Source organism: Anomaloglossus baeobatrachus, chromosome 5 (assembly GCF_048569485.1).
Source record: "Anomaloglossus baeobatrachus isolate aAnoBae1 chromosome 5, aAnoBae1.hap1, whole genome shotgun sequence".
In the NCBI taxonomy this organism is placed as follows: domain Eukaryota; kingdom Metazoa; phylum Chordata; class Amphibia; order Anura; family Aromobatidae; genus Anomaloglossus; species Anomaloglossus baeobatrachus.
The window spans coordinates 19,693,200-19,716,970 of record NC_134357.1 but is presented as its reverse complement, the minus strand read 5'-3'; the positions used below and the strand labels follow the sequence as shown (position 1 = coordinate 19,716,970).

At 45.8% G+C, this 23,771-nt stretch overlaps 1 protein-coding gene across 1 annotated transcript in view; it reads right to left on the bottom strand.

Moving 5' to 3' along the window:
• Window positions 1-256: 256 nt before the first annotated feature.
• LOC142312570 (uncharacterized) overlaps window positions 257-23,771 on the bottom strand; it is a 184,696-nt gene continuing 161,181 nt past the window's right edge. The window contains 2 exon segments of the mRNA XM_075351561.1: window positions 257-1,229; window positions 1,232-2,677. Coding sequence (XP_075207676.1) covers window positions 958-1,229; window positions 1,232-2,677 — 1,718 coding nt within the window. The 3' untranslated portion in view covers window positions 257-957.

The following is a 23,771-nucleotide window of genomic DNA, read 5'->3' as shown; positions in this document are numbered from 1 at the left end:
CACGCACAGTAACAATCAAAGTTCATGGCTCATGGACTCTGGTGAACCCTGACGTCACCGCGAACACGGCCGAAAACAGTAAAAGACTGCTGAGTGACTATCAGTGCAGTAAATACCCCCGGAGGTTAACAGGACCTTTAATGACGTCATAGCCATGTGACCAGTCTGTAAGGCAATGTCTATACAACATTCACACCAGACTGGTCACATGGCTATGACGTGGTGGTTACCCGGGGGCACAGCAATGATCGGATGCGGAAACAGAAGCGGCCAGGAGACAGAGTCTGCAGGACGTGTCGCGGGACCTGTAAGTATGATCATAATATTTTTTAATAATGTGAATTTTTTTTTTGTACAGCACCTGGACCCGAACTGTAACACGAGCTTCCCAGAAATCTTATGTTCGGGATCGTGTGCACTATGTGTTCTATACGAGCCCCAAACTTTACAGTTCGGGTTTGCCCATCACTACTCAAGAGCCCACTGACCTTCCGCTGTCTGTAGGAATTCGTTAGGTATCCACCAGGGAATGGGCACCACCTGGGCCACATCGCATGTCCGGCACCCGGATTCAACCCAGGTCACGCCAAATTAAAGTTATTGGGGATTTGCGCCACCATGTCTTTCACAGACGGAGTTTGTTTCTCTCCCTCAGGGATACCTCCTACTTCCTGTCTTTCCATTCATTTTCTCTGACTAAGCTCCTCCCCTTAATTAACTCTCTCTAGCCCAAGAGTACTAGGGAAGCAGCTTACACATTGTGGCCACCTAGTGGCCGTTTGAACACACTACACCATTATATAAAATTGAAACATTACACACGGTGGATTTGCAAGTGTGGGGTGGCCGAGCCTTACACCCCCTTACACTCTGTAAATGTCCGTGTGATGCTCCAATTGGGGCATGAGGCATTTTGGGTTACGTCAGATGTTACCTCCATGTTGACCTGGGTCCTCGTCATGAATAAGGTTTCTCCTCTGTGTTGTTTCTTAGATGCATATCAACAGCTAATCTCGTTTTAAAACACTTTTCACATTTGGAACATAAATATAGTTTCTCACTTGTGTGAGTTTTCTGATGTCTAACAAGATCTGATTTTTTTGGAAAACATTTCCAACATTATGAACATGCATACAGCTGCTCACCTGTATGAATTTCCTGATGTCTAATAAGATCTGCTATAGTTGTAAAAGCTTTCCCATATTTTGGGCATGAATATGGCTTTTCCTTGTGTGAATTCTCTGATGATTAACAAGCTTTGTCCTCCGACTGAAACATTTCTCACATTCTAAACATGCATATGGCTTCTCCCCTGTGTGAATTTTCTTATGGTTGGCAAGGGCAGACTTACTGCTAAAACATTTTCCACATTCTAAACATGAACACGGCTTTTCACCTGTGTGTTTTCTTTGATGTATAACAAGATCATGACTTCTTTGAAAACATTTCTCACATTCTGAACATGAATACCGTTTCTCTCCTGTGTGAATTCTCTGATGACCAACAAGATGTGATTTCTGTTTAAAATATTTACCACATTCTGAACATGAATACGGCTTCTCCCCTGTGTGAATTCTCTTATGTGCAACCAAACCAGACCTTATGGAAAAACATTTTCCACATTCTAAACATGAATAAGGTTTCTCCCCTGTGTGGGTTCTTAGATGAATAACAAGACCTATTTTTGTTTTAAGATCTTTTTCACATTCAGAACATGAATATGGTTTCTGACTTGTGTGACTTTTCTGATGTTTAACAAGATGTGAATTAGCTCGAAAACATTTTCCGCATTCTGAACATGAATATGGCATCTCCCCTGTGTGAATTTTCTGATGTACAACAAGGCGTGATTTAGTTGGAAAACATTTTCCACATTCTGAACATGAATATGGCATCTCCCCTGTGTGAATTTTCTGATGTACAACAAGGCGTGATTTAGTTGGAAAACATTTTCCGCATTCGGAACATGAATATGGCATCTCCCCTGTGTGAATTTTCTTATGTCTGACAAGAACTGATTTACTGCTAAAACATTTTCCACATTCTGAACATGAATATGGCATCTCCCCTGTGTGAATTTTCTTATGTCTGACAAGAACTGATTTACTGCTAAAATATTTTCCACATTCTGAACATAAATATGGCTTCTCACCTGTATGAATTTTCTTATGTCTGAAAAAAACAGAATTACTGCTAAAACATTTTCCACATTCTGAACATGAATATGGCTTCTCCCCTGTGTGAATTTTCTTATGTGCAACAAGAACAGATTTACTCCTAAAACATTTTCCACATTCGGGACATGAATATGGCTTCTCCCCTGTGTGTGTTCTTAGATGTACTACAAGATGTGCTCTAGTTGTAAAACATTTGTCACATTCAGAACATGAATATGGCTTCTCCCCTGTGTGTATTCTCTGATGTACAACAAGATTTGCTTTGTTGTTATAACATTTTTTACATTCTGAACATGAAAATGGCTTATTTCCTTTCAGAGTTTCTTGATATTTCATACCCATTCTGTGAATTTTACTTTGCTTTTCAGTCTGTGATGAATCAGAAGATGAGGGTAGATCTGGGACAACTGCATGTACTTCATGGGTAGCTTGCGAGTTATCAGGATTTTCTGCCTTTAAATCTGACGTCAGATTTCCCTCTGTATTCCTGTTACAGACATCTGCCAAAAATTGAATCTAATTTGATTATTTATGAATAAGAAAAAAAAAAAAACTTTTAAAATGTGTTGCAATTTTACAATTTATTTTTTCAACAGCAGTATGTCACACGAAAAACAAGCCCTCATACTACTCCAGCAACAGAAAATATAAAAAAAAACAAAAAACAAAAAAAAACACACAACAATACACTTTTTCTTTTACAAATTTCAGAATTTTTCTTTCACCACTAAATAAAATACAAAACTATACAGGATTGGCATCAATGTGATTTTACTGATCTGGAGAGTCATACAGTCATATGAAAAACTTTGAGTACCCCTAATAATGTTAACCTTTTTTCTTTATAACAATTTGGGTTTTTGCTATTTCAGTTTCATATATCTAATAAATGATGGACTCAGTAATATTTCTGAATTGAAATGAGGTTTATTGTACTAACAGAAAATGTGCAATCTGCATTTAAACTAAATTTGACAGGTGCATAAGTATGGGCATCTCAACATTAAAGTGACATTAATATTTTGTAGATCCTCCTTTTGCAAAAATCACAGCCTGTAGTGGCTTCCTGTAGCTTTTAATGAGTTCCTGGATCCTGGATGAAGGTACTTTTGACCATTCCTGGTTACAAAACAATTCCAGTTCAGTTAAGTTTGATGGTCGCCGAGCATGGACAGCCGCATCACATCATCCCACAGATGTTCAATGATATTCAGGTCTGGGGACTGGGATAGCCATTCCAGAACATTGTAATTGTTCCTCTGCATGAATGCCTGAGTAGATTTGGAGCGGTGTTTTGGATCATTGTCTTGCTGAAATATCTATCCCCTGCGTAACTTCAACTTCGTCACTGATTCATGCACATTATTGTCAAGAATCTGCTGATACTGAGTTGAATCCATGCGACCCACAACTTTAACAAGATTCCCGGTGCTGGCATTGGCCACACAGCCCCAAAGCATGATGGAACCTCAACCAAATTTTACTGTGGGTAGCAAGTGCTTTTCTTGGAATGCCATGTTTTTTTGCCTCCATGCAAAACGCCTTTTTGTATGATCAAACAACTCAATCTTTGTTTCATCAGTCCACAGGACCTTTGTCCAAAATGTAACTGGCTTGTCCAAATGTGCTTTTGCATACCTCAGGCGACTCTGTTTGTGGCGTGCTTGCAGAAACGACTTCTTTCGCATCACTCTCCCATACAGCTTCTCCTTGTGCAAAGTGCGCTGTATTGTTGACCGATGCACAGTGAACACCATCTGCAGCAAGATGATGCTGCAGGTCTTTGGAGGTGGTCTGTGGATTGTCCTTGACTGTTCTCACCATTCTTCTTCTCTGCCTTTCTGATATTTTTCTTGTCCTGCCACTTCTGGGCTTCACAAGAACTGTACCTGTGTTCTTCCATTTCCTTACTATGTTCCTCACAGTGGAAACTGACAGTTTAAATCTCTGAGACAACTTTTTTTACCTTCCCCTGAACAACTATGTTGAATAATCTTTGTTTTCAGATCATTTGAGAGTTGTTTTGAGGAGACCATGATGCCACTCTTCATAGGAGATTCCATTAGGAGAACTACTTGCAAGTGGACACCTTAAATACATTTTCTCATGATTGGATACACCTGCCTATGAAGTTCAAAGCTCAATGAGGTTACAAAACCAATTTAGTGCTTCAGTCAAATTTAGTTTAAATGCAGATTGCACATTTTCTGTTAGTACAATAAACATTTTCATTCAAAAATATTACTGAGTCCATCATTTATTAGATATATGAAACTGAAATAGCTATTGCAAAAATCCAAATTGTTATAAAGAAAAAAGGCTAACATTAATAGGGGTGCCCAAACTTTTTCATATGACTGTATTTCAACTGCTTAGTTACCATTAAAAAAACCCCCAACAAATGCAATTGTGGGATTTGTTCACCACCTCCCCTTCTAGTACAACATATAGTAACGTGTCATTCAAAACTACAATGTGTCCCAATTAAAATCAAGCCCTTATTATAGCGATGTCACCAAAAATACAGAAACAGTTATGACTCCCGAAAAAAAGAGGCAAAAAAAAAAAAAAAATGGGTTGCGACGAGAAGGGTCTAAAGACAGGCTTAAGGCTATGTGCGCACGTGTGCGCTCTGCACTGCACCTAAGGTGCGCTTCAGAGCGCAGCTGAAAAGCTCCGTTCTAAAGTGCATGGTGCCGGCAGAGAACGTGCGCTCTGCCGGCAACTCCTGCCATAGACAGAGCAGGGGCTGCTGGCAAAGCGCACGGAAGAAGTGACATGTCACTTCTTAGAACGTGCGCTTCGGGCAGCAGCCGAAGCGCTGCGCTCTAAGACGCCACGTGCGAACGGCCCCTGCACAATCTCCATAGATTGTGCAGGGGACGCAGGACGCATGCATTTACGCTGCGCTACAAAGCGCAGCGTAACTGCATGAATTACGCACACGTGCGCACATAGCCTAATGAGGATATTGCAGAGTAAGAGTAATGTGCAATTTAATTGGAATAATTAATCTACATTTCCCAGCTCTGTCTGCTTAGAATAAATAAGTTGCTGTGGGGTGTGTGGCCTAGCTACTGAATGGAGAAGACGCATCTCTCCCAGCTCTCCTGAATATCAAGAAGAGAAGTGAACAAAAACACCGAACAATGTTCACTAAATCACTCTAAAAGGAGACAGGAGAGGGAGGAGACGTTGTGGGGACCCCTAAGTGAAAGAAAAAAAACCCAGAGACCACAGAAAAGGTCCCATCAAGAAGAGACAGAGAGGCTGCAATGTGGAGGAAATCCTCCATCATAAACTACAGCCCCAGAAGAAAAGATTCCTGCTGCAAAGTACATACAGCTAATTAAGACTTAATCACCGCCGAGAGACGACTGCAACAAGAGCTAAAGGTGAGTTCATCTGATACCTGAATTGCTCGGTGTTGGGTGACCAGCAGCTTCTGTCTCCCTCCCCTGGCAGCGCGTCTGTCTCCCTCGGCTGCCTTCTGTTCCCCAGGGTGCCCCCCCCCCCCCCCTTGCTATCATCTCCCGCGGCCATCTTGATAAGGAAAAAGCCTAGGCAGGAGCTTACAGGCTGCCAAAGCTCCTGAGTACTACAAAGGAATCTAGGGGCAGAATTAAATGATTTAACTATTTGACTCCCAAGTCTCGGTGTAGTGGTATAAAACCAGACAAAATGGGGAAGAATAATAAACCTCATACTGAAGAAACAAACAAGGTGCATAAGACACCTAAGAAGACTCAAGATGAGAATAAAGCACAAAAACGTCCTGCAGCAGAAACTCCACAGCATACTAAACATTGCAGTGACCCACACAAACAGAAAAATGAGCTCACTTCCAACTTGTCAATGGTCAGAGAGTGAAGAAGATGACGATCATAACTCTCTCCAACAAGACCTAAGTATAAAAGAATATCTAAAGGCTCTACCTACAGCAGACTATATGAAGAACCTATTCAAAGACTTCACACAGGCAGTGAAAGAGGAGATAGCAGACCTAAGAAATGATGTTAAAGCTGCGCGCGACAGAATACAGACTCTGGAGAACAACAGCGAACAGATTTTGGTGCACGCCACAAAAGGTAACAGAAATCTTGATAGAAAATCAAAAAGATCAATTCTTACAAAGAACTCACATAGACGATCTTGAGAATAGATCACGCAGAAATAACCTTAGAGTTAAAGGACTGCCAGAATCCATTCCTGATAAGGACATTTTCACTACACTGACCAAAATCTTCAACAACATCATCGGGGAAAAATGACGACAACGACTTAAAAATTTAAAGAGCTCACAGGGTGTTCCGTCGGCCAAGAGATATTTTATGTTGCTTCCAAAGCTTCAAGACCAAAGAAGACATATACCAAAAAGCGAGAGATACATAGAAAATAGAATATGAAGGTAACGAGGTTCAAATCTATCAAGACCTCACAAAGCTGACCCTGAACCTAAGACGGCAGCTTCAACCCCTGACAAAGGCCGTGAGAAACAAAAGCATTAACTACAGATGGCTCTTCCCATTTGGACTGGCAATTCCAATCAATAACCGTACTCTAATAATCAGAACTCTGGATGATCTGCCGCCTGCCCTCAAGAAACTAGACCTGATGGATCTTCATGTTCCAGATTGGACAACTGCCGAAGCCTATCTAAACCTACCCCCATTACCAGCAATGGAGAAATGGTCCACAGCCATCTCCCCCAAAGAAAAAAAGAAAAAGAGGCTGAACTCAAAACACAAGAGAACACCCAAAAAAGACTCAAAAGAAGACAATGAAGCCGAATGAAAATCAGATGTGAAACCCACGGCGTAACTATCTGATTTACCTGACCTAATTATTGTCTAGTTTGATGAGTAATGCTGTCTTATAGACTTATTGACATTAATAGAGAGGCGCAGGTTTGAATGGCTTGTGTTTTTTTTTTTCTCCCTCCGCCTCTCACAAGATATGTTTCCCTCTTTTTCTTTCCTCCCGCTCTTGTGCCCCGCCATCGAGGGGGGACAGAGGGGCGGGAAAGGTCTGGAAAATACATCCAGGTCGGAAAACACAACCCCCTTGGATCAGGCACGTAGGCCTGTCCCATAGGGAAATCTGACAGGATGTAATCAACTCATTTGACCAATTAAGACTCACCGGGAGTCTTTATAATCTAAAGCCCCCAACACCCATAGGTCCACACCCCCACGGACCTGTGATCCTTTCTTTTTTTGCATTTACTGCTGGTGGGGTGTGCACCGTTGCCCCAACCAGCTGCAAAATAAAAAAAAAAAATTCTACCAAATTAGTGATAGACCTGAGATCAAGCTTCTCAGCATGGTCTACCTCACTTTGTTGTTTTATTTACTGTTATGTTCTGGTTTACCCCAAACCCTGCTAGGAAAATAAAAAAAACATATAAACATGCATCTTTTAATGCCTAATGACTAGCATAAAAGTAGCTACTTTTAATGTAAGAGGCCTAAACATTTAAAAAATAAAAAAAAAAAAGGTCACAGATCTTAAACTATTTACAAAAAAATAAAGTAGATGTGATATTCCTACAAGAAACCCATTTCAAACAAACACATACGCCTATAACCAAGAATAGATTTTATACCAAGTGGTAGAACTCCAATTCCCCTATAAAAAAAAAAAAAATAAAGGTGTTTCCATAATTATAAATAAAAGGATCCCCTTTACATTCCAAGATGTGCTACACGACACAGAAGGCAGATATATAATGCTTAACCCCTTCAGCCCCGGGGCACTTTCCGTTTTTGTTTTTTGCTCCCCTTCTTCCGAGAGCCGTAACTTGTTTATTTTTCCGTCAATCTTGCCATATGAGGGCTTGTTTTTTGTGGGACAAGTTTGTTCTTTTAAATGAAACCATAAGTTTTACCATATGGTGTACTGGAAAACAGCAAACAAATTCCAAGTGTGGAAAAACTGCAAAAAAAAAAGTGTGATGGCACAATAGTTTTTGGGATGTTTTATTCACGGTGTTCACTATATGGTAAAACTGATGTGTGGGTATGATGCATGAGGTCGGTGCGAGTTTGTAGACACCAAACATGTATAGGTTTACTTGTATCTAAGGGGTTAAACAAAATGCACAAGTTTGTCCAATAAAAGTGGCGCATGTTTTGCGCCATTTTCCGAAACACGTAGCGTTCTCATTTTTTGGGATCTATGGCTCAGTGACGGCTTATTTTTTGCGTCTCGAGCTGTCGTTTCTAATGGTACCATTTTTGCGCAGATGCTACGTTTTGATCGCCTATTATTGCATTTTGCGTAAAACTTGCGGCGACCAAAAAACGTAATTTTGGCGTTTGGTAAACGGCGTAGTGGCAAAAAAATTCCAATCAGATTAATTGATTTTATATTTTGATAGATCGGGCATTTCTGAACGCGGCGATACTAAATATGTGTATATTTATTTATTTTTTAACCCTTTAATTTTCAATGGGGGAAAGAGGGGTGATTTGAACTTTTAGGTTTTTTTTTTGTTTTTTTTTATTTCTTAAAACTTTCTGTTTCTCTCTGCTCGCGGCCGAGGGAAAACGAAAGTGAAACTTCATAGCTGCAGGCGTCATCAGATGACCCTGTGCTAAGATGGCAACCACCGAAAGTCACGTGATCACGCACGTGACTTCCGTTGGGGGCGGCGGTAAGTAAAAAACATGGCTGCGCGCATATAGATCTTGCTGCCAGACTTTGGCAGCGAGATTTAAGGGGTTAATGGCCGCGGGTGGAAGCGATTCCAACCGTGGCTAGCAGGCATACGTCAGCTGTTGAAAACAGCTGATATGTGTGCCGACCGCCGCCGCCTGCCCGCGGCAGGGGGCGTGGCTTAACGGGACACGCTCCATGACGGATATATCCGTCAATGGTCGTGAAGGGGTTAAAAGGCTCAATACACAATGTCCTGTTCACGTTAGCGAATGTATATGCACCAAACAATAACCAAGGTGCCTTCTTTAAAAAGTAACTGACATACTAGATAACTTTGCTGAGGGTGAATTAATTCTAGGCGGTGACTTTAACGTACCTTTACATCCCCCTTCAGACACATCGAACGGCCAATTGACAATACCACAAAAAAAAACAATCAAATAATACATTAGAAAGCTCTTATCCACCCGACTTCTGATGGATGTTTGGAGAATAGTACACCCCTCCTCAAGAGACTATTCATTCTTTTCAGCTGTACATAAAAAATACTCGAGAATTGATTACTTGTTCCTTCCACACAAATGTCTGAGTCATCTAGATGACATCTCATATGACGTAATCTTATTTTCAGACCATGCCCCGCTATTTCTTAATTTGAAAATACACCAACAAAACAAAGGGCCTATTAACTGGAAACTAAACAATAATCTCCTCAAAAATAATAACACACGAGAACAAATAGCTAAAAATATCAAAACTTTTTTTCAGAGAAAACTGTTTGGGTAACAAATGTGATTCCAATATATGGGAAACCCACAAGGCCGTCCTTAGAGGCTCTTTTATCGAATTAGGATCAAGATCAAAGAAAGAGAGGGAAAAAGAGATCACAACAAAAATAGCCCTAATAAAAAAATTAGAAGACAAACATAAGACGTCACACTCCCCTATTCTAGAAAAAAAAACTCTACAATCTAAGATTCGAGCTGAGAGCTCTTCTTGACCAGAAATACGAGAGATTTCTGTCATTTTCTCGATTCAAAGCATATTCATATGCAAATAAATGTGGTAAATACCTCGCAAATTCTATTAAGAAACAAATTAACTCTACCCACATACTAAAAATAAAAAATAATAAAGATCAGATCCTACACAAGACGGAAGATATTGCTAAAACATTTTCCGAATACTTTTCAAACCTATACAATCTAAAACCAAATTACAAGACTGAATCCGAAAAAATTGCAAAAACTAGGAATTTTTAAAAAAATTTAACTCTTCCTCAGCTCTCTGACACACAAAAGAACTCTTTAACCTGCCCAATAACTAGAAATGAGGTAGAAGAAGCTATATCACAAACCCCAAATGACAAAAGCCCAGGCCCAGACGGCTTCCCGATCGAGTACTATAAGCATTTCAAAGCTGAACTAGTTCCATATCTCACAGATTATTTTAACCACATTGACGAATTCAACAAATTTAAAAAGGAATCCCTTATTGCTCATATTAGCCTTAGGCGGGCTTTGCACGTTGCGACATCGCAAGCCGATGCTGCGATGTCGCACGCGATAGTCCACGCCCCCGTCGCAGCAGTGATATCTTGTGATTCCTGGCGTAGCGAACATTATCGCTACGGCAGCTTCACATGCACTCACCTGTCCTGCGACGCCGCTCTGGCCGGCGACCCGCCTCCTTCCTAAGGGAGCTAGTCGTACAACGTCAGAGCGACATCACACGGCAGGCGGCCAATCAAAGCGGAGGGGCGGAGATAAGCAGGATGTAAACATCCCGCCCACCTTCTTCCTTCCGTATAGGCGCCGGCGGCAGGTAAGGTGATGTTCCTCGCTCCTGCGGCTTCACACACAGCGATGTGTGCTGCTGCAGGAACGAGGAACAACAACGTACCTGTCGCTGCACCGGCATTATGGAAATGTCGGAGCCTGCACCGATGATACGATAACGACGCTTTTGCGCTCGTTAATCGTATCATCTAGGATTTACACACTACGATGTCGAAAGTGACGCCGGATGTGCGTCACTTTCGATTTGACACCACCGAAATCGCACGTACAATGTTGCAACGTGCAAAACCGCCATTATACAGATGGAGGGAAAGGACCCTACCTCCTGTAGTAGTTTCAGGCCAATCTCCCTTATCAACAATGACATAAAGATCTATGCCAAAATATTAGAGAACCGATTACAAAAATTTCTCCCAGAACTGATAAACACCGGAACAGGTTGGCTTTGTCAAAGGCAGAGAGGCTAAGGACAACGTAATGAGGGCAATCGACGCAATCCATCTCGCAAAACACCGGAAAATATAAATGACTGTACTTTCTACGGATGCAAAAAAAGTCTTTGATCGCGTCCATTGGTACTTCATGGAGCAGACCCTTTCCAAATTCGGAATTCCACAAAAATTCGTACACAAAATTATGGCTTTATATACCGCCCCTTCAGCGAAAGTCAAAATCAACAACACATTATCTCCTGGCTTCAATATACAGAATGACAAGACAAGGCTGCCCCCTATCTCCTATACTCTTTATCCTTCCGCTAGAAACATTATTACAAAAAAAAAAAAAAAGACAATCCCCCAAAATTAAAGGATAGAAACTTGGCACAATTGAACACAAATGCGCTGCCTACGCAGATGATATTCTTTTCTTTTTAGTAAACCCAAATGAATCTATAAAAACCTTACTATCTGACTTAAGTTACTTTAATTCAATTTCGAACTTTAAAATAAATGTTTCTAAATCAAACATTTTGCACATTCTAATATCACCTGAAAACAATCTCATCCTTTAAGGAATGCTCATCCATCACCTATCTAGGCACAAAATTGAGTGACTCCTCCATCCATCTCTATAGGCTTAATTTTGCACCATTAATATTGTCACTAGAATCTACTCTGACATCATGGAAAGATGTTCCAATTGCCTGGTTCGGTAGAGTAAACTTAATAAAAATGATAATCCTACCAAACATTTTATACCTTCTACAAACTCTCCCGATAGAGATCTCCCAACAATTCTTCAAAAAATGGAAAGTTTAGTATCAAACTTTATATGGGCAGGAAAAAGTCATAGAATAAGCTACAAGATCTTAAACCCAAAACACAAAGGAGATCTAGGTCTCCCAGACTTTGAGAGATACAGAATAGCCGCACACATAGCTAGAGTAACGGAACTTAGAACTCACTCCAAGAACTAACAGAGTTAAATAGATGGGTAGAGTGCTCAAAAAGGGACTAACATGTAATCTCAACCCTATTTTAACCCCTTCACGACCGCGGGCCGTAAAATTACGTCCTATTTTAACGTGACTTAACGACCAGGGACGTAATTTTACGGCCTAAACTTCATTTGATTGCCGTGGCCATAGCAACGGCTTTCAAATGATGTCCCCTGCTGTTTCTTACAGCAGGGGACCTTTGCTTGACCCCAGGGGGGGCGGCATCGCCACCCCCTATCGACGATCGATGTGATTGGCTGTTCAAATCTGAACCGCCAACCACATCGATCGCACTAATTTCGGCAAAAATAATGCCCGAATTAGTGCGATCCTGTGAGATCCAGCTATGAGATGCCGCAGCTGCAGCAGCATATCATAGGTGAACCTCAAACATGCTGCCCCCAGCCCCTGCAGCACTGATTGGAGCGATCGTGCTATGACGCGCAATCGCTCCAATCAGTGTGCAGTGGGGCGGTCTGATCTGCCGGTGGCCGCCCTCCCCAGGCCTGTGCTGGCCTGTGAGCCCTCCCCCAACATGTCTGCAGCGTGCAGTGGCTGGTACTTGTGGTACCACGCCACCGCTGCTGCTGCCGCCGCCGTAGCTGAGGTCACCGCTGCTGCTGCACGTGAGTACTGTGCTCACTTTGCAGCCCGTGCGCGCTCCCGTGGTGCCCCTGCGCGCTGCCGTGATAGCCCCTGCCGTGCCCCCCCCGCGATCTGCTCCCCCCAACCACCCCCCCCCCCCCCGACATCCCGATCCGCTCCCCCCCGCGATCTGACTGCCTCCCCCATTATCTCTATTCTGCTTCTGCAGCTCCCTCTCCGGTCTCCCCCTCTGCTCTCCCCCCTCCCCCTCTGCTCTCCCCCCCTCTGCTCTCAACCCCCCCTCTGCTCTCTCACCCCCCTCTCCCCCTCTGCTCTCCCCCGACGTCCTCTTACCTGTCTTCACCGGCCTGATCACATCTGCGTCCATCGCTGGGTCCTTCCTGGGCATTCTGCTGATCTGCCTGCTGCTCCTGTAAAGCTGTCCATCTCTCTGCCATCTGTTCCTCTGCAGCTCTTCTGGTCAGTGATCCTCCTGCTAGTCCTCTGGGTACTGTGAGTATAACTTTTTTTTTTTTTTTCCGTATCCCCTGTCCATTTTTACACCTCATCCGTCCGTGCGTCCTGCCAAGCGCTGATCAGGAATGCAGATAACGGATCGGCATCCCTGCTCAATTTTTGGCGTGACTTTTTTCCGTATTCACGACGCTTTTTGTATCGCATCCGTCCGTGCGTCCCGCCGAGCGCTGATCAGGGATGCAGATAACGGATCTGCATCCGTGGTCAGTTTTTGGCGTGACTTTTTTCCGTATTCACGACGCTTTTTGTATCACATCCGTCCGTGCGTCCCGCCGAGCGCTGATTAGGGATGCAGATAACGGATCTGCATCCCTGCTCAATTTTTGGCGTGACTTTTTTCCGTATTTGCGACGCTTTTTGTATCGCATCCGTCCGTGCATCCCGCCAAGCGCTGATCAGGGATGCACATAACGGATCGGCATCCCTGCTCAATTTTTGGCGTGACTTTTTTCCGTATTTGCGACGCTTTTTGTATCGCATCCGTCCGTGCATCCCGCCAAGCGCTGATCAGGGATGCACATAACGGATCGGCATCCCTGCTCAATTTTTGGCGTGACTTTTTTCCGTATCTGCGACGCTTTTTGTATCGCATCCGACCGTGCGTCCTGCAGCGGCCGATCAGTGCACTGCGTCTGTGCGTTTGAAAAGTCAAATGGCGCTCCTTCTCTTCTGAGCCCCGCCATGCGCTCAAACAATTACTTTCCACCACATATGAGGTATCTGCGTACTCAGGAGAAATTGCACAATACGTTTTATGGTGCATTTTTTCCTGTTACCCTTGTGAAAAAAAAAGCTACCTAGTTAAAGCAACCGTTTTGTGGTAAAAAAAAAAAAATTTCTTTTCACGGCTCAACGCTATAAACTTCTGTGAAGCCCCCAGGTGTTCAAAGTGCTCACCAAACATCTAGAAAAATTATTTGAGGGCTCTAGTTTCCAAAATGGTGTCACTTGTGGGGGAGCTCCACTGTTTAGGCACCATAGGGGGTCTCCAAACGTGACATGGCGTCCGCTAATGATTCCAACCAATTTTGCTGTCAAATGGCGCTCCTTCTCTTCTGAGCCCCGCCATGCGCCCAAACAATTACTTTCCACCACATATGAGGTATCTGCGTACTCAGGAGAAAATGCACAATACATTTTATGGTGCATTTTTTCCTGTTACCCTTGTGAAAAAAAAGCTACCTAGTTGAAGCAACCGTTTTGTGGTAAAAAATATTTTTTTTCTTTTCACGGCTCAACGCTATAAACTTTTGTGAAGCCCCCAGGGGTTCAAAGTGCTCACCAAACATCTAGAAAAATTATTTGAGGGCTCTAGTTTCCAAAATGGGGTCACTTGTGGGGGAGCTCCATTGGTTAGGCACCTCAGGGGGTCTTCAAACCCGACATGGCGTCCGCTAATGAGTGCAGCTAATTTTGCGTTCAAAAATTCAAATGGCGCTCCTTCCCTTCCGAGCTCTGCCGTGCGCCCAAACAATTGATTTTTACCACATATGGGGTATCAGCGTACTCAGGAGAACATGCACAATAAATTGTATTGTGTACTTTCTCTTTTCTCCCTTGTAAAAAATGAAAATTTTATGCTTTATTGCTTTGGTTCCTGTGAAGCACCTAAAGGGTTAATAAACTTATTGGATGTGGTTTTGAGCAGTGTGAGGGGTGTAGTTTTTAGAATGGGGTCACTTTTGGGTATTTTCTGTCACCTAGGCCTCTCAAAGTCACCTCAAATGTAATGTGGTCCCTAAAAAAAATTATTTTGTAAATTTTGTTGGAAAAATGAGAATTTGCTGATGACCTTTGACCCCTTCTAACTTCCTAACGGAAAAAAAATTTGTTTCGAAAATTGCGCTGATGTAAAGTAGACCAGTGGGAAATGTTATTTAGAAACTATTTTGTGTGACATATCTCTCAGATTTATGGGCATAAATTTTCAAAGTTTGAAAATTGCGAAATTTTCAAAATTTTCGCCAAATTTCCTAAATTTTCACAAATAAACGCAAAAAATATCGGCCTAAATTTACCACTGACATGAAGTACAATATGTCACGAAAAAACAATCTCAGAATCGCCAGGATCCGTTGAAGCGTTCCAGAGTTATAACCTGTCAAAGTGACACTGGTCAGAATTGCAAAAAATGGCCCGGTCATTAGGGTGTTTTAGTGGCCAGGGGTGAAGGGGTTAAAATGTGCAATTTTTATTAATATTCATTAAAATGTACCCACAAACAGACACACAAACATAAATGAGAATGGATCACGATATCCTTGTAAATAACCAAGGAATTTTATATACACACTCACTTTAGGAAAGGGAAGGGAAACTAATATAGCCCTATAAGGGTAGTGTATCCCTACCTAACAACGGAGGGTATGACACCATAAGTTACCGGGCGCCCCCGTTCCACGTCGGCTCTCCCTCTCCCTGACCCTGATATAGGGATGGGATGGAAAGCCCTATAGTGGTGCTTGCACAGTACAATATATTTGAGTTCCCAAATGGTAATACTCCTCCCTGTATTGTTTTCCTTAGATCAAGAAGGTATCAATTTACTGATCTATAACCAGGAATTCCTATTCATGATACTAGCACTGTACAAGACGTATAGACTTCTATTCCTAATACATTATCTTTATGCAAGGTAGTGATCCATAAGAGTTATTTACAACCACATGTGTTACAGGGTGGTATACCCCACAAGTATATTACAGTCACCTAGAGTCATATCACAAGGGGCTCAGATAATCTCCCCATTATACCCCAGGAGCTGAACGAAAAATGGGATACAGACACCCCTGCAAACTACTGCAAAATAGAAAAGGTTGCTCCAATCATATTCTATATAATATAGTATAACAGGGAGAAGAAGGGAATTTTGTTACTTACCGTAAATTCCTTTTCTTCTAGCTCTTATTGGGAGACCCAGACGATCGGGTGTATAGCACTGCCTCCGGAGGCCACACAAAGCAATTACACTAAAAAGTGTAAGGCCCCTCCCCTTCTGGCTATACACCCCCAGTGGGATCACTGGCTCACCAGTTTTAGTGCAAAAGCAAGAAGGAGGAAAGCCAATAACTGGTTTAAACAAATTCACTCCGAGTAACATCGGAGAACTGAAAACCGTTCAACATGAACAACATGTGTACCCGCAAACAAACCAAAAATCCCGAAGGACAACAGGGCGGGTGCTGGGTCTCCCAATAAGAGCTAGAAGAAAAGGAATTTACGGTAAGTAACAAAATTCCCTTCTTCTTCGGCGCTCTATTGGGAGACCCAGACGATTGGGACGTCCAAAAGCTGTCCCTGGGTGGGTAAAGAAATACCTCATGTTAGAGCTGCAAGACAGCCCTCCCCTACGGGGAGGCAACTGCCGCCTGCAGGACTCTTCTACCTAGGCTGGCGTCCGCCGAAGCATAGGTATGCACCTGATAATGTTTGGTGAAAGTGTGCAGACTCGACCAGGTAGCTGCCTGGCACACCTGTTGAGCCGTAGCCTGGTGTCGCAATGCCCAGGATGCACCCACGGCTCTGGAAGAATGGGCCTTCAGCCCTGATGGAACCGGAAGCCCAGCAGAACGGTAGGCTTCAAGAATTGGTTCTTTGATCCATCGAGCCAGGGTGGCCTTAGAAGCCTGCGACCCTTTGCGCTTACCAGCGACAAGGACAAAGAGTGCATCCGAACGGCGCAAGGGCGCCGTGCGGGAAATGTAGATTCTGAGTGCTCTCACCAGATCTAACAAATGTAAATCCTTCTCATACCGATGAACTGCATGAGGACAAAACGAAGGCAAAGAGATATCCTGATTAAGATGAAAAGAGGATACCACCTTCGGGAGAAACTCCTGAATGGGGCGCAGCACTACCTTGTCCTGGTGGAAGACCAGGAAGGGAGCCTTGGATGATAGTGCTGCCAGCTCAGACACTCTCCGAAGAGATGTGATCGCTACCAGAAAAGCCACTTTCTGTGATAGTCTAGAAAGCGAAACCTCCCTCAGAGGCTCGAAGGGCGGCTTCTGGAGGGCAACTAGTACCCTGTTCAGATCCCATGGATCTAACGGCCGCTTGTACGGGGGTACGATATGGCAAACCCCCTGTAGGAACGTGCGCACCTTAGGAAGGCGTGCCAAACGCCTCTGAAAAAAGACGGATAGCGCCGAGACCTGACCTTTAAGGGAGCCGAGCGACAAACCTTTTTCTAACCCAGATTGCAGGAAAGAAAGAAAGGTAGGCAATGCAAATGGCCAGGGAGACACTCCCTGAGCAGAGCACCAGGATAAGAATATCCTCCACGTTCTGTGGTAGATCTTAGCGGACGTGGGCTTCCTAGCCTGTCTCATGGTGGCAACGACCCCTTGGGACAATCCTGAAGACGCTAGGATCCAGGACTCAATGGCCACACAGTCAGGTTCAGGGCCGCAGAATTCCGATGGAAAAACGGCCCTTGGGACAGTAAGTCTGGTCGGTCTGGTAGTGCCCACGGTTGGCCGACCGTGAGCTGCCACAGATCCGGATACCACGCCCTCCTCGGCCAGTCTGGGGCGACGAGTATGACGCGGCTGCAATCGGATCTGATCTTGCGTAGCACTCTGGGCAAGAGTGCCAGAGGTGGAAACACATAAGGGAGCCGGAACTGCGACCAATCTTGCACTAGGGCGTCTGCCGCCAGCGCTCTTTGATCGCGAGACCGTGCCATGAAGGTTGGGACCTTGTTGTTGTGCCGGGACGCCATGAGGTCGACGTCCGGCCTTCCCCATCGGCGACAGATTTCCTGAAACACGTCTGGGTGAAGGGACCATTCCCCTGCGTCCATGCCCTGGCGACTGAGGAAGTCTGCTTCCCAGTTTTCTACGCCGGGGACGTGAACTGCGGATATGGTGGAGGCTGTGGCTTCCACCCACATCAGAATCCGCCGGACTTCCTGGAAGGCTTGCCGACTGCGTGTCCCCCCTTGGTGGTTGATGTATGCCACCGCTGTGGAGTTGTCCGACTGAATTCGGATCTGCCTTCCTTCCAGCCGCTGCTGGAAGGCTAGTAGGGCAAGATACACTGCTCTGATTTCCAGAACATTGATCTGAAGGGTGGACTCCTGCTGAGTCCACGTACCCTGAGCCCTGTGGTGGAGAAAAACTGCTCCCCACCCTGACAGACTCGCGTCTGTCGTGACCACCGCCCAAGACGGTGGTAGGAAGGATCTTCCCTGTGATAATGAGGTGGGAAGAAGCCACCACTGCAGAGAGTCTTTGGCCGTCTGGGAAAGGGAGACTTTCCTGTCCAGGGATGTTGACTTCCCGTCCCATTGGCGGAGAATGTCCCATTGAAGTGGGCGCAGATGAAACTGCGCAAACGGAACCGCTTCCATTGCCGCCACCATCTTCCCGAGGAAGTGCATGAGGCGTCTTAAGGAGTGCGACTGACTTTGAAGGAGAGCCTGCACCCCAGTCTGTAGTGACCTCTGCTTGTCCAGCGGAAGCTTCACTATCGCTGAGAGAGTATGAAACTCCATGCCAAGATACGTTAGTGATTGGGTCGGTGACAGATTTGACTTTGAGAAGTTGATGATCCACCCGAACGTCTGGAGAGTCTCCAGTGCAACAGTCAAGCTGAGTTGGCATGCCTCTTGAGAGGGTGCCTTGACCAGTAGATCGTCCAAGTAAGGGATCACAGAGTGTCCCTGAGAGTGCAAGACTGCTACCACTGCCGCCATGATCTTGGTGAACACCCGTGGGGCTGTCGCTAGACCAAATGGCAGAGCTACGAACTGAAGATGGTCATCTCCTATCACGAAGCGTAGAAAGCGTTGGTGCTCTGTAGCAATCGGCACGTGGAGATAAGCATCCTTGATGTCTATTGATGCTAGGAAATCTCCTTGAGACATTGAGGCAATGACTGAGCGGAGGGATTCCATCCGGAACCGCCTGGCGTTCACATGCTTGTTGAGCAGTTTTAGGTCCAGAACAGGACGGAATGAGCCGTCCTTTTTTGGCACCACAAAGAGATTGGAGTAAAAACCTTGACCTCGTTCCTGAAGAGGAACAGGGACCACCACTCCTTCTGCTCTTAGAGAATTCACCGCCTGCAGAAGGGCATCTGCTCGGTCGGGATGTGGGGAAGTTCTGAAGAACCGAGGCGGAGGACGAGAACTGAACTCTATCCTGTACCCGTGAGACAAAATGTCTGTTACCCACCGGTCTTTGACCTGTGGCAGCCAAATGTCGCAAAAGCGGGAGAGCCTGCCACCGACCGAAGATGCGGAGGGAGGCGGCTGAAAGTCATGAGGCTGCCGCCTTGGAAGCGGTACCTCCGGTTGCTTTCTTGGGGCGTGAGTGAGCCCGCCAGGAATCAGAGCTCCTTTGCTCTTTCTGAGTCCCTTTGGACGAGGAGAATTGGGGCTTGCCCGAGCCTCGAAAGGACCGAAACTTCGACTGCCACTTCCTCTGTGGAGGTTTGCTTGATCTGGGCTGGGGTAAGGAGGAGTCCTTACCTTTGGACTGTTTGATGATTTCCGCCAATTGCTCACCAAACAGTCTGTCTCCAGATAATGGCAAGCTGGTTAAACATTTTTTAGAAGCAGAATCTGCTTTCCATTCCTTTAACCACAAGGCTCTGCGCAAAACTACAGAGTTGGCAGATGCCATTGAGGTACGGCTCGTAGAGTCCAGTACCGCATTGATAGCGTAGGTCGCAAACGCAGACATTTGCGTAGTTAGGGACGCCACTTGCGGCACTGCTGGACGTATGAGAGAGTCCACCTGTGCCAGACCAGCTGAAATAGCTTGGAGCGCCCACACGGCCGCGAATGCTGGAGCAAACGACGCGCCGATAGCTTCATAGACAGATTTCAACCAAAGGTCCATCTGTCTGTCATTGGCATCTTTAAGTGAAGCCCCATCCTCCACTGCAACTATGGATCTAGCTGCAAGCCTGGATATTGGAGGGTCCACTTTTGGACACTGGGTCCAGCGTTTGACCACGTCAGGGGGAAAAGGATAACGTGTATCCTTAAGGCGTTTAGAAAAACGCTTGTCCGGATAAGTATTATGTTTCTGGATGGATTCTCTGAAGTCAGAGTGGTCCAGAAAAGTACTCAATTTACGCTTGGGATACAGGAAATGGAATTTCTCCTGCTGTGCAGCTGCCTCCTCTGCAGAAGGGGCTGGGGGAGAAATATCCAACAGCCTATTGATGGCCGCTATAAGGTCATTTACCATGGCGTCACCATCTGGCGTATCCAAATTGAGTGCGGCGTCAGGACAAGACTCCTGATCACCCACCTCTGAACCCTCATATAGGGACCCTTCTCGCTGAGACCCTGATCCGCGTGATGACGTGGAGGGTCTCTCCCAGCGAGCTCGCTTAGGCGGACTGGGACTGTCATCGGAGTCAGAGCCCTCAGCCTGTGATGCCTGGGACCCCCGTGAAGTACGGATTAGTTCCAACTGAGGGGGACCGGGGAACATAGACACAGCAGTGTCTATGGTCTGAGCAACTGGCCTGGACTGCAAGGTTTCCAGGATTTTTGTCATAGTCACAGACATTTTATCAGCAAAGACTGCAAATTCTGTCCCCGTCACCGGGGCAGGGTTCACAGGCGTCTCTGCCTGGGCTACCACCACAATAGGCTCTGGCTGACGAAGTGCCACTGGGACTGAACATTGCACACAATGAGAGTCGTTGGAGCCTGCTGGTAGATTAGCCCCACATGCTGTACAAGTAGTGTATACAGCCCGTGCCTTGGCACCCTTGCGTTTTGCGGATGACATGCTGTTGTCTCCTCAAGCAATATAGGGTGTACAGCCAAGAAGCGACCTTACAGTGCAGTATATAAATATATCTAGACACAGCAGTGTCTATGTACAGCGAAAAATATAACACTGTGGCACTAGTGGGGCCGCACGTATGTGCTTACCGCCCGCTTAGCGCGGGTGTGTGGTCGCCAGAAACCCCTAGCCTGGGTCCCCCAGAGCCTGCGTCCGTTCTCCAGCCAGACTGCATGTGTATAATGGCTGCCGGCGTCCTGGGGAGCTGCAAGCCTGGGGGCGGGCCTAGGGCGTGCACAGAGAAAAAGCGCGAAGCCTGTGTCCTACTGTGCTCAGTGAGAGGGCTGGAGCATGTAAATCGTGCTCCAGCCCTCGGCGCTGCCGATTGAACAACGTCTCTCCCCTACCCTGATTGACAGGGTGGGGGGCGTTAACGAAGCGGAGCTAGGCCGCAGAAAGCCGGGGACTAAAGTTAGAAGCGCCGCCGCCGTAAAAGCGCGGTCGGCGCGTCCCCGGCGCACTACAAGTCGCAGCTGCGCCGCCGCTCCAGGGGCGGTCGGCGCGGCGATCCACACACATAAAGTCCCCCAGTAATCTGTGGGGACTATAAGCCCAGCGCACAGCGCTACAGTCCCCGGCGCACTAGCACACCCAGCAAGCCTGGGGTGCGCGTGGTCTGCCATACGGGGACACAGAGTACCTGAAAGTTGCAGGGCCTTGTCCCTGAACGGCACTCCCGCTCCACATCCAGCAGGTTCTATGGGTCTGTGGATGGAGCCCGGCCTCAGGGCTTGGTGGCCGGTAAGATCCCACTTCCTCAGAGCCCTTCAGGGGGATGGGGAAGGAAAAACAGCATGTGGGCTCCAGCCTCCGTACCCGCAATGGGTACCTCAACCTTACAAACCACAAGTGGGGTAAGAAGGGAGCATGCTGGGGGCCCCATATGGGCCCTCTTTTCTTCCATCCGATATAGTCAGCAGCTACTGCTGACTAAACAGTGGAGCTATGCGTGGATGTCTGACCTCCTTCGCACAAAGCAGAAAAATGGTGAGCCAGTGATCCCACTGGGGGTGTATAGCCAGAAGGGGAGGGGCCTTACACTTTTTAGTGTAATTGCTTTGTGTGGCCTCCGGAGGCAGTGCTATACACCCGATCGTCTGGGTCTCCCAATAGAGCGCCGAAGAAAAGATGAATTACTTCCCTGAGAAGCAGGAAGCCAGGCCTGCCAGGCCTCAACGCGTTTCTCCTCTCCCTTTAGAGGGTCATCAGGAGGCTAAGGGGAGACGGCAGCGGGTCCTGTTCAATAACAATCCATGGCTGTAAGCAGCGTTCACGTGCATGAATGAGGTATTCAAAGCATGGCTGCGGGGGAAGGGGCGGTCACATGAACCAATCAGACAAAAAGGGCTTCAGTGTCTGCAAGTTTCTACTGCACATGCCTGAAAAAAATCAAACACTAGAGGCCTGACACACACTGAGCATGCTCCATAGACCACAAGCCATAGGGCACACAGAGGTCCAGGGGAGTGTCAGTGGTGAACTAAGCATCCAGTCATAGCATGATAGGAGTGGCCACATGAAAATGTTTAACCATTGAAGCCACATACAAGCGCGATCACATGACAACGCAGCCAGAGGGCTTCAATGTCTACAGGTTAACACTGCGCATGCCTAAGAAGAGGCAAGCGTTAGGATTTTATAGGATTAGGATTAGGTTAGGTTAGGATTTCGTAACTGTAATCCAGCTGCAGTACTTGCAATTTCCACACCGGTAGCAGCCCAATGGCTTTCTATCCAGCCACGTGCCTGGTGGAGTTGGTCTCGTGTACAGACTATGCACCAACTGGTCCCTTAGTGAGGCCCCCCTTCTATAGGTTATAGAAGGACGAGTGGTGAGCACATCCTGAAGATCCGGATCCGCTAGAAGGATACCCCAGTGCTTATTAAAGATAGAGCGCACCTGTTCAGAACGAGAGTCAAAAGGTACCAATGACTCGAATGGGTTCTTTATCATTGTTACCTGTTTTTGTTTGTAACAAAGACTCCCTTGTGCGCTCTAAGGTGTTTTTTTTTTTTTTTTATCATAAAGGTTTTTATTGAGTTTTCAGAAAAATACAAACTTCTCATACAACAACATCAAGAACAGGAGCATTGAGTAGCAAGAGGTGGAATAGCCTCGAGCCATTATCAGAATATCAATCTGGGACATTAAATACCCCTTACAACAACAACCTGAACATAGGAGCAGGGAGGGAGGTGGGAAAGAGAGGGGGTGGGGGAAGCAGCTCTACAAGACATTCTTAGGCATAATCAATTTATTTATGGTGTAGGTGTCGGTATCTGGGGGAGGGCCGTTGCATAAAGGGAAGTGGCCCACGGGTGCCATTGTTTAAGTCTCACCGTTCTCTTCTCTAGGTTGGGGGCCAAGTTGGTTTCGTATAGCCAGTGTAGGTTGATCCTCTCAATTAGATCTCTTTTTGTAGGGGGGCTCACCGACCTCCACTTGTATGCCACACAGTACCTGCCAGCTATGAGAATGTGAGAAATGATGTTTTTTAAAAGATCCGGGATCCCATCTAAGCCAATGTGTAGCACCGCTAAGGTTGGGTTTGGAGAAAGGCGGAGACTAGTAACCTCATGGATTAGATTGAACACCTCCTGCCAGAAGTTAGATAACTTAGGGCAAAACCACCACATATGACATAAGGTGCCCCTGTGGTTGCAGCCCCTCCAGCACAGTGGTGACACATGTGGGGAAAAAGAAGCCAGTTTAGTAGGGGAGTTGTACCACCTCAGATGAACCTTTTTTAATTGCTCTATATGA